The following is an 18,020-nucleotide window of genomic DNA, read 5'->3' as shown; positions in this document are numbered from 1 at the left end:
ATTAAATATAGAACATTTCTAGGATGCGAGAAAAATTCGAGGATAATTTCCAGGACTTTTGAAGGAAAAGCAAAATTCAAACACATTTCCCGGACCACTCACTGGACACTATGAAGAAGCTGTCCGTACGCAATATCCTTTGAAATCGCGAATTTTTTAAAAAAACACATACCATGTCACTTTACATCAATATCCGCGATGGACAAGACAAGACATTGAACTCCTTGGGGTTATGGATGGTAGAGGAACTTTGTACCTTCATGTAAAAAAGAAAGCATAGAGAAACTAGAGAGGCGGGAGTAAATCTGTATTGGAAGCGTGTTTGACCCGGTGTCAGGATGATACACAAATTGCGCCCACCCCAAGATAAACGATCTGGCATCGACATCATCCCCGTGATTGCAGATGGAAGACCGATCATCCTCGTCCCAGCGGAAACGATCGAGATCAAGGGGCATTCGCCCATGGCGAATGGTGCGTAGCATGAAATTCGAATCGGATTGATGAAATGGAGAGTCTCTTCGTCCGAGTTGGTCGGACTTCAAGAGCCATACTGCACTCGGTTGGCTCCGTTACGACTGCAACAGCATCGAACGTTATCCATTGAATGGGACCCGCGCCACGGGGCTGCCTTCATAGCCTCTTCTCATAGCGATCGAGTTACTTCTACTCCATGACACGGACGTCACGGATACGTCACTCCAGACTGCACCGTTCCCTCCCCCTTCCCTTCCGCTTCTACTGTATACGCGCTTCTTTCACCTTACATAAAGTTTTTTCCCTACCCCCAACTCCGCGTCAGAAACTGCCCGTGTCAATTTGATCGAACCAAATGTCAATTATTTCATCGACTAAGCGGACTCCACATCGTCTTGCCGGACACTTGGTCCTTTAGACTGCAGGGAACACTCCAGGGAGCACTCTCGTCGCTTTGTCCCTTCTTCAGCCACAAGAAAGTCGGTTCCAATCCGTCCACTTTCCCAAATTTCTCAGAAACAATAAATAAATGAAACCGTCTTCCGAAAGCAATGGAGTTACTGAAGAAAAAAACGAGGATTTCGTCGTCCGAAATATTTCGAAGAAGTTGACGAACTTTTCGATCATTAGATACGGACATCGGTGACTGACTTGTATCAGAAGTTTTCATTCGTTTGACTGCGAACAGTACTTGAACACTTTTCGGGCAGTGAAGTACTCTTGTCAGCAAAGGTCTGTTTACTCCTTCAAATGACAAGCCACTTTCGATTACAATCGCTCAAAAATTGCATAGAATCGCTTGAAACGGTTTGAAATCACTTGGAAATCGCTTGAAATCAGTTTGAAACCAGTTTTACATCCTTCGAGTCTTTTTGAATTCAGTTTGAAACTATTTTTGATCATACTACGTGCGATCGAATTAGCTTAACAACGTTTTTAATCATTTTGAAATCGCTTGGAACCGCTTCGGAATCATTTGAAACTGCTTGGGAGTAGTTTGAGGCCATTTGTGATTAGTTTGTAATCGCTAAAAACCACTTCGAAATCATTTGAAACTCCTCGAAAGAGTTTGTAAGCGCATTAAAAACATCGCTTGAAACAACTTAAGAATCGTTTGAAACTCCTTGAAATCAGTTTGAAATCACTTTGAAGCCGTTCGAAATCGTTTGTCACTCCATATGTACGAGTTTCGGGGATTTGTTCAGATTGGTTATAGTTGCACGTACAATAGAAAGAACGTGGAATTTGTGACATATACGGGAAGGAGAGAAGGCAGATTGGAACGCTTGTGAGCGATCACAATCCGGTATTACACACCTGTGTCATCCCGTCGAGGCCTAGTCTGATCGAAGAGGTATGCGTGTGGGGATATTCGGAATAAAAAGGCTTCCTCGCGTATGAGAATGGAGGATGATCGGTGTTGGAGAGAAAAATAGAGAGAAGGAGAGAGAAGAGAGAGAGGGTGGCGTGAGTCTCATTTTATAGATCAAACAAAAACGATATCGAGAATGTGCAGTGTACAATGATCTCTTCACGAAACATTTCGTCGAGGAACCGAACCGAACCTTCGATCGACGATGTCATTGTACGGGTAAATTGTCGCGGACCCCCCGCGGTACTCTGGAATTAATTCACGGGACACACACGTTACTTGTGTATGAAATAGATACCAAGGTTGCTGCCATGCCACTGCTGACAATTGTCATGCATTCCTGTCCGGTGGCAAGAGCGTGGCGAACTTGCGTAAGGGGACAAAAAATAGATGAGTGACTAATAAGGTTTGATAAGATGCAGTTACCGCGACTAGGTGTACAAACACTCGTCTGAGTGCATACGTGTGGGGGTCAAAACTTGGGACGATCAATATTTGGAATGTCCGATATATCGAGATTCCAAATATGCGATGATAAAATTAAAAAAAAAAAGATGAATTGTTAGAAATTCTGACTTTCGAAAGTGTCACAGATTAGTATGTCTGAAAGCAAACATGCGAAAATAAAATAACGGACGATTTTGAACAATTCATGTTTGAAATATTTGGTTATATCATTTTCGCATGCTTGAAATTTCGATATATCACCAATTCCATGTACTGATCCTGCCAAATTTTGACCCCCACCCAACAAGTGTGTATGTGAAGAATATAGTAAATATCTTATAGATATGAAATAAAAATGAAACTTCAAAACCAAAACTCATCTGATCACAGGTACGAAAATGAGCGACAAAAAAATTTGCGTGCTGTTACATGCGTGTATATTTTTTTCTTGTTCGTTTCTATGTTTCGGACGCCTTGAAGACGTTGTCAAATAAAAATGAGCGTCGCACGATTTCATTCTTTCAATCTTATGAAACAAAAATCCAATTTCTCGGAGAACGATTTCCATTCAATTATGAAATTTACTTTCATTAACATACTTATCAATGTTTCGAACTTTTTAACATATTGGAATAATTCTCATATGAACCTTTGTTTGATTCAGCACAGTTCACTGTACGGTTATTACAAGTAAAACATATTCCAAATAAAAAATAAATCGCAATTCACATTTTTTATACGATAGTTAAACATCGTTTGCAATTCATCACATGTTAATCATTTTGAGATTAAAAATTCTTACTAAATTTTGATTCGATACTCGAGGAAATCGTTTTCTCAGGATTAATATCCTGACTTTTTAAATGATTTTATGCCAATATAACATAAAATACTTGGTTAATTTATCTTGACGCTATATCAACAAAACAAGTTTAAAATCAACATGAAAACGTACATAAATAATTAATAGCATTGTGTAAAATTGCATTCGCCTGCAGAATTGACCGCGACTATACCAATTTACAAAGAACAATAACGTCGCGTTGGATAACAAATAAGAATAATATATGAGAATAATTGGAATGGGTTAAAAATTTTCTTTAACTATACTGTAAAAGTGAGAATCTTCTTATTTAGAGTGAAAAAAAGAACATTACGCCAGTCTTAACGTAACATTGGGATAAAGAATAACGATAATTACCAGTAAAGCAACGATACTTGGGCATATATTAACGTGCTAACATATTCATATCCGTGTACATAAATAAAAAGAACCGTGTGGGTGTTTTCAACGTTTGTGTGTACAGAGACCTAATTTTTTCCCCCAACGGTCTCAGCATGAAGCGAAGATATTAAATTTCTTCTTGAAAGAATAAGTCACGGTTTAATTTACAGCATCGCTCTCTTATACCTGCAGGTATACTTATAGGTATGTATATATACGGCATGAATATGCCCGGGGAGTGGCGGCTATATTTCATATTTTAATTTTATTTTTTACTTTTCATTACGCACGAATATTTGTGATTAAATGTGCGTGGTGCGTGCAGACATTTAGAAAATTTACACACGCACACAGGTACAGACGTGTATTTACACTCACGGAAGTGACGTACGCGTTCCTCTTTATATTTACGATCGTGTCGACTGCCCGATTATCTCACGTTTCAAACGTACCATTCTCTTTTTATTCCCATATATATATATATATATATACACACATATATTACAATTTATAGGCATATACAATCCGCCTCGTACACACGCGGCTTTATTAATTGATAACCAGGCATTAACCGTCTTCCCAACTATCCTCCTTATTAATTATCATTACGTAATTATTGTCCGCTTATGCTCATAAGTTTGCATATCGTACAATGATTACATATTCGCGCTGGACGGATTTAAATTTCAACTATACCCACAAGTTGAATAATCATGCGGTCGAGACGGTTACAACCATTCATTTGAATTTAGGTCCAATAAAATTTTTAATCTGATCAGTCTTACCGAGAGAATAGAAATTTTAGTCCATTTTTACGTTCGATTTATTCGTAGTAGAACGAATCTAGACATTGTCCAAGTTTGGTGGCTTAAGGAGGCCAAGAATGAACACTTTTTAGTAATCCTATAGAAACGAAAGCTTAGATATCAATGCTTAGTTTTAAATTGCCCTAACATGATTGAAAATATAGTATATTTGTTCGATTTCGATCTACGGCATCTCATTTTATTCAAGAAGATATCGTAGAGCAAGATCGAGCGATTCTACTGAATTTTTGTCCGTTTTTGAGGTATTTCAAAATTAGGCATCAATATTTAAGCTCTTTCTCAATAATGGCCGTTGTATTGATTATAATTCCCGTATTTTCTGCGTTAATATTTGTAAAGAGATGTTCGTAGTTCTATACGAAAACAAATCAGAGTAATAAAAAGTATCGACTAGCGGCGAAGCAATTGCCCGGAAGAAAGTTTGGTAACGAATCCGAATAAATCACGACCAGACGAAAGTAGTAGAAATATAAAAAGTCACATGACGCATATCGATAAAATTCTCAATTTCTTACCAAAATTTCTTTCGAACTGTTACAATCGTTTTTCGTGAATTCAAAACGCGTATAACAATAACATTTTCAGCATCTAAAAACTCGCTCTTTTCCAACAGAAAATGTAAAAGGTGTGAAAATATTCTGAAATCATGTTAGCCAAACTTTAAATCGAATCGATAAAATCCAAGTATTTCCGGAATCGAACATTATATCGTGATTACAAAATGACTGCACGCATAAAGATTACGTATTTTCGAATTAAAGAAACCCGTGTCGTACATCACTGTAATCCGGTTTTTGCGATCGTGCCTACGAACCGATTAAACGAATGACGGAAAATAAGTCTGGATGTTGGCCAGCGAAATGGTAAAAAATGCTCCATAGTAGAGAATGTTTCTGGTAAGATGTCGAGGGAGGAGGAGGGTTGGCGCAGGTGGGACATGCCTAGGTATAAGGTATAAGGTGTAAGGTATAGGTTACACAGTGTGTGCACGGGTACATTTTAATGAACTAGCGTTTTTCGGAAGGCACCCCCACAGCGCGAGTCATTGTGACGACTTTAATTGCAATGATTATACTAGAAAATTGCATTCACCGTTGATATAATGGCCCCGGTCTTTGTCCCGCGAACTTCGAAAGCCCATTTCTGAGATATACATAATACAGGCAAGTAGCATTATACCTATACATATATACACACATGTGTTGGTTATAAGTATACGTAAAAGAGATACATAGACACGATATGTATCATGCCTACTAAATCGACGAGACTACCCACTGATCGCGTAATGATCCGAGCCTTTATAAAGTCGGTTTACCGAGATCTTGTTAGTCCCATTAATTGGTCGCAAGTATCACGGGTATCACCCTCTGCATTATGTTGTATAATTGTTGTACGTGTGTACAACTTTTCGCCGAAATGTTGGGGAAATATAAAAACTGACGCAATAAAGGCGTATGCCGATGCAGGAATTTAAAACGGACCAATTTCGACGGAAAAATAACAATAAAAGAAGTTGCATCGCAAACGACGCAGAAAAAGGTATACCTGTACTCGTGTGATGGAATCTGAACAAGAAACATAAACAATTGCTGACTTGGCAGGATAGTATATGAAAAAAAAAAAAAAGAAAGATAAAAAAAAGTCAGTGCACGTGAACGAAATTTTTGCTTGTCACCTTAACCGACGTTCCTGCAAAATTTCAAGGCTTGCTAGCATGTAAAATAGTTTCTTCGCGATGTTATATTTAACTGGCATAAATAACTGTTTAGTATTAAAAAGAAGCAAACCTTACACTAAATCTGAACCGATTCGTGTAAAACATTAACAGAGTTACACGTATTAGCTTGAATTTGAATGGAAAAGTCAAAGACTTGGCACGTCAAACTGAAAGTTTTTGTAAACTTGCTGCACTTGTTTTTACACCGAATATGTTAAAAGCGATGAATATCGATACCAAAGTTGATATCTTTTTTTTCGATTCGATTCAGTTTCTACACAATAATAGGACTGTTTGTTTTCTTTTTCTTTTTTGAAGGTCGAACACTCACCGTGCAGAGGAGAACGCCGCTTTTGGCAGCCCTGAACGTTTTGAAAACTTCGGTGCGTTCCTTCTGCGTCATGTTTCCATGGAGTTTGAAGAATTCAACGTCGACCAAAGGCTCGGAGTCTTCGTCATCCTCGTCGGACTGCTTGCAAAGCACCGAAGTAAGGATTTCGGCGTGATAATCGACCATGTCTTGTGTCGCCATGAAGACTAAAATCTTGTGCTGGCCCGCGGCCTGAAATATTTTATAAAATCTATATATATCTATACATATATTTTTTTTAAACCCTTTTTGAACTCAAGTTGAGGAAAGATTTTGATGAAATTATGAAAATTGTTACTAAAAGTCGTATAAAAAAATACTTCTAACAATTTTTAGATTATGGAAAATAGTCCTTGCAATAAAATTTTAATCTCCTGCAATGAAAGTGTATGCGCAGGGAATTACTCTCAGCGGTGGATAGAATATTCTTTAAAAGGTTCCTTGCACATAAATTTTCAACACAGGCAGTTGAAACTAATTTTCAATGCATATAATACCATAACCTAAATATTGGAGGATGGATTTTTTTAACAGAGTTTTTTTAATTGTGTAAAAATTAAAATAGCAATATTTGTACAAAATTTCACCAAAGGCTCGCTTTAAATAAAAGAATTCTTTTTTCGAAAAGTTTTAGTTTCGGTACAGAGATCTGGATACAGCTTTCAAAACCGATCAGAACTCCGCGGAAATAGCCTCCAGAAATCACCAACGATGAATTAAAACTGATCAAAATAAGCTCTGATTGTATTGTTTTTTCGTTATAATTTACGGTCATATTATTAGAACTATTTAAGTATTTTTAGATTTTAGAACATGATTTTTTTTGCATAGTGAAGAGAAAATCTGCGTAAAATTGACCGCAAGAATTGACGTGATCCAGAAAGCAATTAAAAAGTAATGGGTCAAAAGCAAAGAAATGGATTCCTTATGGCAGTATTTCTTCACTAGCGCCTCGAAATATCAACAATCATTTTCTATGTGACAAAAAATTATCAACAATAATTTCAAAGCTTATCAATACCGTGAAAGACGTTTATATAACGCGAGCATGTTTTACGCGTTTTCCATGCGTGTTTGCTCTGCACAAAGTACCCGCTTCTATGACTGTCGAGTGAGTCTGCGAACTCGCATGCGCGGAGTACTGAAAAGACCACTTTTAAGTCCTGGGAGCTGAAAGTGCTCTTTTCTGCACTGCGCGCATGCGCTGTCGCGAACAAATCTGACATTACGCGACCCTAACCTCAATTTCATGCTTCGTGAAAGAAAAGCCTTACATACTCTTGTTATATAAAGAATCGTGTGCAACAAGGAGGCAACGTTCCTTTCACCTCACGTATTTGCAATATTCGTCTTCGGCTCGCCTACGACTCATATTGCAAACTTACGCTCGGCTCGAAAAGATCGAGTTTGCCTCCTTGTTACGTAATATACTATTTAAAAACAGTTTACCTGACATTTGCCAGCTATGTAGGCACTCAGGCTGACCAACCTCAATTTGGGGGGAGTTACAACGTAGGTTTGATTGACGCTCTGCGGAACGATTAGATCCTCATTTATTTCGGCCACATTACCGCCAGATTTGATTAAATTTTCTCTCGCCGCGTCGACGATGACCGGATTGTCCATCGTGAGTCCAGCCAATTTTTCAACAGCCTGAGTCAAAGTGGCTGAAAGTAGAACGGTCTGTCTTTTGCTCTGATTTTTCAAAGTCGTATCCGCGACCTCGTAAATTTCCTTCGTATTTTTTTCACCGTCTGAATTGTCGTTCGAATCGTTCGATTCCGACTCCGATACGACCGCTTGAATTTTGTGCCGCGAGGCGATGATCCTGGTTTTATCGCGAAGAGACAAAGGCAGCGGTTTCTTCCGTTTGTTCCTCTCGTTTCTAATTGGAAACTCTTGTTCCTCCTTCTCCGGGTCGCTGTCCGTCCCTGAGTGATATTCTCGCTGTATCGTAAACTCGTTGTCATCCTCATCTTCGGCCTCGTTCTCCTCGACTTCAGAATCGACGGCGACGTTATCCGACGGTTTCGCTCTCTGAGCGTTGACGATATTCGACGGCGGTTCTACCGGAAGGCTGGAATCCTCTTTCTCGCCGATTTTACTCGTTTCCGTCAACATCGAGTCTACATCCTCGTCGGTGAATGTTTTCTTGCCGTTTTGTCGAAGCATCGCCAATGGATTGTAACCCGAATTGTCGGTCTCGATTTTTACGAACTTTTTTACACCAAATCTGAGTAAACCTTTCTGCTCCTCCAAAGCAGAAACGATGCTACAATTTAAATGAACGGGAAAGTGAATAAACTCAAAATAAATGGGGGGTTGAATTTAAACATACCATGATCGGGATTTCAACGAATAAGTATGAGGAAAAATATGAAATAACTTTAGTTGATATTACTTGAATGAAAATTAGGTAGGTCAATCCTTAAAATTTTTATAATCAAACATAAACTACCATAATAGCTCAGAATATGCAATAGACAAGACTTTGATACATTATTCTTGTACTCAAGTGTTGAAATTTTCAATCAAATAACCATAACAATGATTATAATTTTGATTACAATTATTACAGAAGTATAATTGAGTTGTTCGTTAAATTTTTGAAACCAAATATTCTATTATTAAATTTTGCTTTGTGGTATATTTTTGATTATTCATGTGGTTCCATAATAAATTTTAGAATTTGTATAGTATATCCTTCAACTTCAGAAACTTTAAGTGATTCAAACTTTTTAATTGAATCGATCTGCACATTTTAAATTCGGAATCGGGAAACATTCAAGTTGTTGAGTTTCGTGATTATTTTCGAATATAGAACTTTGATTACTGGCGAATGCCTCATCAACAGTTCACATGCGTTGAAAATTGCTAAACGGCTACACTAAAAAAAAAAGATACCAACAATCCAAGGTTTACAAACGAATCATTTAATGAAAAGATGTAAATTTGGAAAAATTTTATAACACACAAGCTTCGTTCAAGGGCAGAAATAATCAGTTTGTTATTCAGAGAAAACTGGATAATAACCGTCACATCTGAAATACCTACATGATTTACAAAACTACTTGTATTCTATGCGACGTTTCTAATTTCTCACACTCATTGTTGATGGAAAATCTTTATGGACAAAACTTCTAGTAGCAGATAATTACATTCATTGACATAAAGAAGAGCATATATTGAGAATGAAGTTAATAACGTTACAGTGACGATGCATGTTTAGGAAAAATCGTTACTTCGCACATTTAGAATTCTCTGAAATTTAGTAAACCAGGATAAACAAAACATACTCATATACATATTTCGAAAAGTCAACTCCTTAAAAGTCTCAAATATTGCACAATAACGATTTTTTTCCCTGATGTTTCATTACGTTAATGTTAATAACTTCAGCTTTGTAGTGTACGTGACAAAAGCGCATTGTTATTATAAAACTCATACTAAAATCGCTACGCGAGAGGCAGGAAAATTGTGAATTGTAATAATCGACAAAGTACCATTTTTAAATTTGAGCCTTCAAATTCAGTAGAGAAAAAGGACGTCAAAACACAATTAGTTTCTGCGATATTAATGAAGCTGGGGTTTGTAGATTTAATATAATGAAACATGAAAATAGACATCACTAGATTGCAGCTTCGAAATAGCCGGAGACGTTAAATTTACAAAACCTGAATTAGTTTAACGAATTTCAGGTAATTTCAGTAATTCAGGTAAAGTTGCAAGATAATGACTTTTTCTGAATATGAATCGTTGCAATAACGTTCGAAACTTCAACTACCGGACGTATGATTTAGAATTACTAAATTGAAGAACAAAACTTACCCGGAAATATCTTTTTCATATCCCATATCGAGCATCCTGTCAGCCTCGTCTAAAACGAAACATTGAACATCGTGAAGCCTTAGCGCTTCCGTATGTTTGACGTGATCCAGCAGCCTGCCAGGTGTGGCAACAAGAAGATTACATCCTTTTCTCAACCTAGCTTTTTCCGCCTTGCGTTTTTCACCACCCACTAGATATCCGGGTACGATCCAAGTAAATGGCTGGAAACGAGAAACAAAGCGACAAAAATTTTTGGCGTCCTATGAATCCTTTAAAATTCGCTCATCTATAGAATCTTCGACTAACTTTTATAAGCTTCAGAAAACACTCGTATGTCTGCAGAGCGAGTTCCCTTGTCGGCACAATAACCAAGGCTCGCAGCCCGCTGTCCCGCGTAAGTTTCGGTCTCACTTTGTGAAGCGATTCAACGATCGGCAGCGCGTATGCCAGCGTCTTGCCGGAACCAGTCTGAGACCGAACGAGAACATCTTTCCCAGACAATATATGAGGGATAGCTTTTTGCTGGACGGTAGTTAATTTAGTTATCTGCATGTTCTGTTCCAAGTTAGAAACCTGACGAGAAGAAAAAAACTGTCAAAACTTAGCCGGCTTAGTAGAATATTGCGTGTGGCCTAATCGTTGAGACAATTTCTAAAGGAAACTACAAACCGTGAACGGATGAAGATCGAAGTCCGTGAATTTAGTACTGCTGAAAACTGCTTCATTCACAGGCTCGACGAATCTCTGCCCGAGGTTCGGTATTTCAGGATTATTCCCAAACAAGGATGAAATCTTTCCAGAGCCACCAGTTCTGCTTGGCATAGCTTTGACACTTGCATTTTCTACAGCATTTTTGAAGCTAACGTTTTTTATTTCAGTGTTTCCAGCTTGTAGATTCCTCGCGTCATTGAACTTGCCCTTTTTCCTCGGGCTTTTTGAGTCGACAATTACCTGAGCGTCGCTAAACTTTCTTTTAGCGCCATTGAAGCCCGGAGTTTCGCTTTTACTGGGCAATGAAATTGCAGCGATACTTGATTTCTCTCCAAATATATCAACGAGCGACTTTTTCTCCTTGCTTTCCCCCGTCTCTCGCCTCTTGGCCAAAATTGTTTTGATTCCAGTTTGCTTCCCGGGTTTGGCAAATGAAACAATCGGTTTGTCCGCCTCGCTACTTACGATCAGCTGATCCTGGCTCTTCGAACCTAAGTCTGTAGCCTGTTTAGGTTGAGACTGTGGTTTATCAGGCTCAAGACGCGTCTCTGTTTTGGGAAAAGCTGTGGCGCCTCCGCCTTGGCCCAAATTTCTACTGACAATAGCTGCGAGTGATTTCTGCTTGACTCTATGTTTGGGACCAGCAGCTGTCGGTTCGGCCCTCGCCTTGTCACGTGCAATCTTTTTCACTTCTCGTTTGAACTGCGGTTTGAAAAACTCCTTCTTATATCCCGCGACCTGAATGAAGGGGAAATCGAACCACTTTTACATCGCTGCATTTCAAGAGGGAACATGATGTCGGGACGTGGAAACATCAGTGACCTAACCTAACCCTGAACATAACCTGGGATCTCGATCGCTTACCTTTTTTGTTTTACCAGCGACTGGGGAGGCCGAAATGTTCAGAGATATGTCCATTTCTTGAACTGTCATTTGCCTCGCGATCTGGTTATTATTTAACACCGAATACTGTCACTCTACCATCGTCTCAACTTGACTGAATTAAACCACGTGCGCGACGCACGTTATTTTGCTTTAGTTTTACTCGTGTCTCAGCTGCTCGGCTCCTGCGCAACTCAGCTGCGCAGTAAGAAACAATTGAACTTAGATTTTGAAATCCGCATCACACTCGCATATCTTCAGGCGATTAAATTCTTGTCAATATGAATTGGCATCTCGAATTCTAGGATGTTTTTCATATGTCATTGCGAAGTCAGGGAACATGACTCTCGGACAACTTTGCAATTATATGAATGAATGGGAAGAAAAAGTTAAGAAATGTGAAAAAACAAATTTGAAAATATCCTACCGTATTATTTCTGCTAATGGTATAGAGAACATAAATGAAACAACATTGCCGTCCAACTCGGCTACGCAGTTCGAAACAATTGAACTCTGATTTTGAATTGCGCATCACACTTGCATATCTTCAGACGATTAACACATCCCGAAATAAGACATCCCGAATTCTAGGATAATTTTCATCTTTTATTACGAAGTCAGGAAACATGACTCTCGGACGACTTCGCAATTATATGAATGAATGGGAAGAAAAAATTAAGAAATGTGAAAAAACAAATTTGAAAATATCCTACCATTTTATTTCTGTTGATGATATAGAGAACATAAATGAAACAACATTGCTGTCCAACTCGGCTACGCAGTTCGAAACAATTGAACTTAGATTTTGAATTCCGCATCACACTCGCATATCTTCAGGCGATTAAATTCCTATTAATTTGAATTGACACCCCGAATTCTTGGATATTTTTCAAATATTTTTCCAAAGTCTAGAAACATGATTCTCGGACAACTTCGCAATCATATGGATGGATGGGAAGAAAAAGTTACAAAATGTGAAGGCAAAATTTGAAAAAATCCTACCGTATTATTTCTGTTAATGTGAACATAAATGAAACACGTGTTTACCGTGTAATCGATTCGATTCGTAACAGGTTCGAAAAACACAAGCTAAGTTATCAACAGTTTGAGAAAAGGTTTAATAATCAGAACATTGCAAAATGATCAAAATCTAATATTTTTGATCCAATTCTAATGTTTTTGGACTCATTTTGATGACCACATTAATCTCCAAAGAATGAATGACATTTTTTTTTTACAAATGTTACCCATTGAAGCCATTTATACCATTTGGGCGTTATAATTACTGTACTGTAATCTGAGATTTCTAGAATATTTTCAGACTAAAACAAACTAAATAAACTCCAGAGGTGGATCAGTTTATAGGTTCTAATTATAAAGCTTTTTTTCGAATTATAAATATCTTACCTTGTATAATTCGAATTTACTCAGATTCTTTCCCGTCACAAAGTAGGGAAGTTTTTTCAATAGTGTTTGCTATCATTGGCACAAACAAAATTATTGGAAATTTTTTAAACGGTCTTATCTCTTCCGATAACTTTTGATTCACAAGGAAACGACTGATTCATTCTTAAATATGAATTAAATAACGGCGAATTAAAAACTGTATAAATCTTAGCGTCCAGTAACCTAAATTTTTGAATGAATCCATTCCTTATTATGATCAAGTAACAGTTGGAATCGAATAAATTTTCTGTTATATTTTTTACTTATTATTGCGCAAGACATCATTCACAAATAATTTGATACCCGAACAACTTTCCTCGCAACTTTATGAATGTTCAATACCGGAAAATATGAGCACAAAACAATGTTCAGAAAATTGTTTAAAAATTGCTGGTATATGCGGTGCATAATCGCGTCCACTTGTCAAAATATCTACTGATTTCCCACGGATGGTAATTTGAACAAACTTAAATTAAAGTGAAGAAATTTTATGCGATTTCTGCATTCCCTGGCGAGTTTTCTACATCGAAATTTTCCCACGACACTGTGATTTCTTTTCATTTCTCTGCAGCTTGATGACTGTACATATCTTAATTCTTTCAGAATACTTCTTCCTATGGTGTATAAATAAGTTTCTAAATTTTCACGAACTAAGCATAGTCAAAAGTCTCCTGTAACTAAAAATACAAACAAACCAAGAAACAATACAGGTCAGAGTGTAAATTGTACCTCTAACAGTGTGTACACTTCAACGTAATACTAATGAACCGTCATTGTTCGGTGATTTCAACTAGTGTTTACATTTTTTTCAATCTCTCAAGTACGGCGAATGTTCACTCAAGTTCCACAACGCTGTTTCACACGTCACGAGACCGCTGAACAAGATTGACAAATCTGGAATAATATTTGTAACGTTGACTGAAATTTAAAAAAAAAAATAAAAAAAAAGCCTTACAGACTCGTCGCGAAATTGAATATAATCAGCCGTTAATTCACGATAAAACAGACATAACTTGTACAGAATCGACAAGATGTGTGGCATCAGCGTGACTTTATTGGCGAGATTGATTGGGCTGCTCGATTTGGTGAGATACGTTATTTATAGACCTACATTGAATGTGTCGTGAGAAGAAAAAAAAATTGAAAAAAACTATATCCTAGAAACACGGTGATTATTCCACAATGATTTTGTAAATTTGTGATGCAATTCTGATTATTCGTGAGATTATTACAGTCGGCCTCGATCTTTGGAATCCAGTTTTTGGTTCAAGAATTTTTCAGTGACGAGCAACGATTGATCGAGTTTAATGACATGAAAATTTTCATGGGACTCAGTTGGACCAAGCGCTCGACAAATATTGAACAAAAACTGGACCGTAAGAATATTTCACACTAATTATTACATTCTGTTGTCATTATTCGTTTCGATCTTCACCGCAGGCATGCTTTACTTGTTTAGATACTTGGATTTTCGCTTTCCTTCTGGCTTATTCCACGCTTTACTTTTTCTGCAGTGCTGGCCTGATATCAGCCACTCTTTTGGTAAGTAAAGACAATTAAACATCGTGTGAAAAATATCATTCAAGTAACAATCTGGGATCAAGGGTATCTGACCGGTGTACATTTTCATTGTCGGTAAATGATTGTTGAATGAACGGAATTTATGCTCACAAAAGTTCTAATGAATAAATCAATTGCTTCTAAATCAGATTTTCTTTCACCTCGACCATTTTTTCGTTCCTTTGAAAACTGATATGAAATGACGTAACGAATATTCGCATATATCTTGACATTCGCATTCGCATCCGCATTTGCAAAAATCATGGGAATATTTTTCGAATGTGTTTGTCACAAATACTTCATAGTTTCTTTTTAAAAATTGTGAAAATAATATTAAATAACCCAAAAAACATTAGTTTCATAATAAACTCTTACTATAAAAGTTTTTCCTCACGTTTGAATCACAGTCTAACCTCGAAATTCATTTACATCTGTTATAAATTTGTCGTTGAATAATAAAACAAACAATCGGCTTGGTTCAGATAAGCTTGGCGATTTCCGGAATAAGATGCAAACGGCGATAATTGTGTCAGTCAATCAATTGTCAATTGTTAGCCATGGAATAATGGCGCCAGATTTAAAAATGTATCCGCATTCGCATTCACGAATATGTGAAAATTTACATTCGTTGTTAACATCTGAAATAATATGGCTATGCGTATGATTTCGACAGAGAAATAAGCATCACGCCGTGCCTTGGTTAACTTTTGAAATCATCAGCTTGGCTAATCAGGGAAGCGGTATAGTCGTATCTACTTTTCAACTACGATGTGACTGCGACATTGAAATTTGTCATTCTGAAAACGCGTTAATAGCAGGTTTCTACTTTAGTGAGTACTTATGATCATCGAATTTTACTTCCGAATTAGCACAAAATATAAATTATGTCCTAAATACAATCTTGTAATATCAACCATTTAATTTCTTTGCCGCCAGTTGTGAGCGCGTATTTTTGGTTCGTCGTATTTAACGCTCGAAATTCATGGACAGCTGCTGAACCATCGGATGCGGTCTTTTTAGACTCAGGAATCAAAACTTCTATCGTCGCATCCCACAAAGTGATTATAAATCCACCAAAGACTCCATCGCCTCGGGGACGAATTCAATCGTCGAATTTTTTTCAATCTCCGAAGATAACCGAAGCACCGCCAAAATATTATGAAATTTGATACGACTTGCGTATTGTTATATGCAAGTGAAATTCTTGACGATAATATATCGAATTTTGTTATTTATTATTATATGTATCAATAGAGATGCTTGAATGAAAGATTGCGACTAATTGAAGATAAATAACTATGGTCAACTCAGTGCATGAGACACGTTACGATATAATATATTTCGATAAATAGAACTCTTCTGATATGCATATTATAATATTGTACGTATAAACGTGACGAAATTATTATCACTACAATACGACCGATGTAATTCTTATCGTATATTCTGTACTTGTAAAATGCTATAATATAAGAATATTTTGTAAGAAAAAATAAACCAATGACTAACGAAATTAATGAAACTCTTGTTTTCGATTTTTTTTCACAATTATGAATAAGCGTCTGGAACATACTCGAATTATTGATCGTCTAAACCCAATATCGGCAAATTCATTGAAGAATGCTGTAACAATTCATGCGTATTGATAATTTGAAATTTACACTTGGAATAATAATGAAGAAATGCTTTTACAATTCTATACATAGATTCCCGATATGGTGCGTCTACTAGACTATCGCTCTGCGTTATTATCACTATTATTATGTATTCAAAAGTTTTTGAATAACAAACTATGATGGCAAAGCTTTTTCAATATATGTATAACCCATCTATGCGGTGAAAGCTAAGCTGTCAATAAATCAGAGAAGATGGGGCTAATAGTGTGTATCAAACGGGAGAGCAGCAGACCGGGTCTGCATAGAAAAGATGAGAAATGGTCGTGCGGTTACGTCAAAACACTTTTAAACTCCCCATATTTAAATCCGCTAGCATATTTGGCGAAGCCGCGCCGCGCGCAAAACTCGACCCGGGTATATAAGGCATTATATTATTATTGTTATTATTATTATTATTATTATTATCGGTATGCACGCAGACTCGTTTCTGCATTTAGGCGATTTATTTCGTCTGTATTCTCGCGACCCCGAATAAATGATGAACGTTCGATGGATATTTTTACGATAATAGCTGAAAAGATTTTCAATATTGAAAATGGTACTTTTCGTTTCATTTATTGCCTGAAACGCATTAGACTCCTGCCGAGAATCGACAAAATGGACAAAAATGTTTCTTGATTCTTTACGATGTGAGTAATCATGCCGCTTCTTTAGATCACGAGGTCTGTAGTATGGTGTAAAATAATGTATAACAAAATATTTTTTTCATTGCCGTGTGAACAACGTGACGAAAGTCTATTGAAGTAAATTTCCGTACATTTCGTTAAATATTATGTTACCTCTACTTAACTATAATATATTTTCTGCAATTTATGTACAAAAATCTACATATGTATACCCACAAGCTGCAGAAAACATTGAAACATAGTTTCTGATATTTTGTAAACGGAAATATCTTTTTCAATATCGAAACAACGAATTATGTAAAATATTTCCTCACGTCAAGATTTTCAGTTCTAAAAAACATTTTGACTTGGGTTTCATAAAAACTTGGGTAATCCGATGCACCATTTTTTACTTACCTACAAACATTTGACTATCGAATTGAAACCCTGATCCAAACCAACATGGCCGTCATTGACGCACTTCGAATTATAATTTGTCTCTGTGACAATTTTCAAAACTCGCCAGTTATCGAGAGTTGTTTCAGATGAAACGAAATAATGGCAAGAATATATTATCAATGATATACTGGAACACGTGCCACTAAGCTCCGAAAGTTTTAAATGTAAAATACATTTAGCTTTTATAACCAGTTATTGCGTTTTGAATGACTTTGGTTATATAAATTAAGGGACCGATTTGAAACTTGGCAGATTTGTAGCTTATAATGACAGGAACAAACCCTAAAAATTTTCAAATCTCATCATCGTTTTATAATATATTTCTTTTTATGTGTAAGCTTAATAGCGTCAGTTTCATTAGGCTTATACATATATAAGGGAACAACAGTTATGAAATTATGAAATTTTCAGGGTT

At 36.8% G+C, this 18,020-nt stretch overlaps 2 protein-coding genes across 3 annotated transcripts in view; one reads left to right on the top strand and one right to left on the bottom strand.

Annotated features, from left to right (window-relative positions):
- The window catches only part of LOC124216681 (ATP-dependent DNA helicase DDX31), a 31,670-nt gene extending 17,677 nt beyond the window's left edge, over window positions 1–13,993 (bottom strand). Inside the window, exons 1-7 of one of the 2 annotated variants that reach the window (XM_046621489.2) lie at window positions 13,267–13,993; window positions 11,842–12,057; window positions 10,936–11,715; window positions 10,573–10,839; window positions 10,267–10,487; window positions 7,888–8,710; window positions 6,400–6,630 (exon numbers count right to left, since the gene is read on the bottom strand). In XM_046621489.2, the coding sequence (XP_046477445.1) occupies window positions 6,400–6,630; window positions 7,888–8,710; window positions 10,267–10,487; window positions 10,573–10,839; window positions 10,936–11,715; window positions 11,842–11,910 (2,391 nt within the window). In that variant the 5' untranslated portion in view covers window positions 11,911–12,057; window positions 13,267–13,993. Of the gene's footprint in view, window positions 1–6,399; window positions 6,631–7,887; window positions 8,711–10,266; window positions 10,488–10,572; window positions 10,840–10,935; window positions 11,716–11,841; window positions 12,058–12,572; window positions 12,635–13,266 lie in introns of those variants that run through there. The other variant, XM_046621490.2, reaches the window with a different exon arrangement.
- Window positions 13,994–14,153: 160 nt separating this feature from the next.
- LOC124216151 (uncharacterized) lies at window positions 14,154–16,363 on the top strand. The gene is made up of 5 exons (XM_046620332.2): window positions 14,154–14,390; window positions 14,540–14,681; window positions 14,765–14,847; window positions 15,539–15,695; window positions 15,802–16,363. Exons 1-5 carry the CDS (start codon window positions 14,337–14,339, stop codon window positions 16,032–16,034), a joined length of 669 nt encoding a protein of 222 aa, XP_046476288.1. The 5' UTR covers window positions 14,154–14,336; the 3' UTR covers window positions 16,035–16,363.
- Window positions 16,364–18,020: the final 1,657 nt, after the last annotated feature.

This window comes from Neodiprion pinetum, chromosome 4 (genome assembly GCF_021155775.2).
Source record: "Neodiprion pinetum isolate iyNeoPine1 chromosome 4, iyNeoPine1.2, whole genome shotgun sequence".
In the NCBI taxonomy this organism is placed as follows: Eukaryota; Metazoa; Arthropoda; class Insecta; order Hymenoptera; family Diprionidae; genus Neodiprion; species Neodiprion pinetum.
The sequence above is the reverse complement of the archived record's forward strand: the minus strand, read 5'-3'. Positions and strand labels throughout refer to the sequence as shown.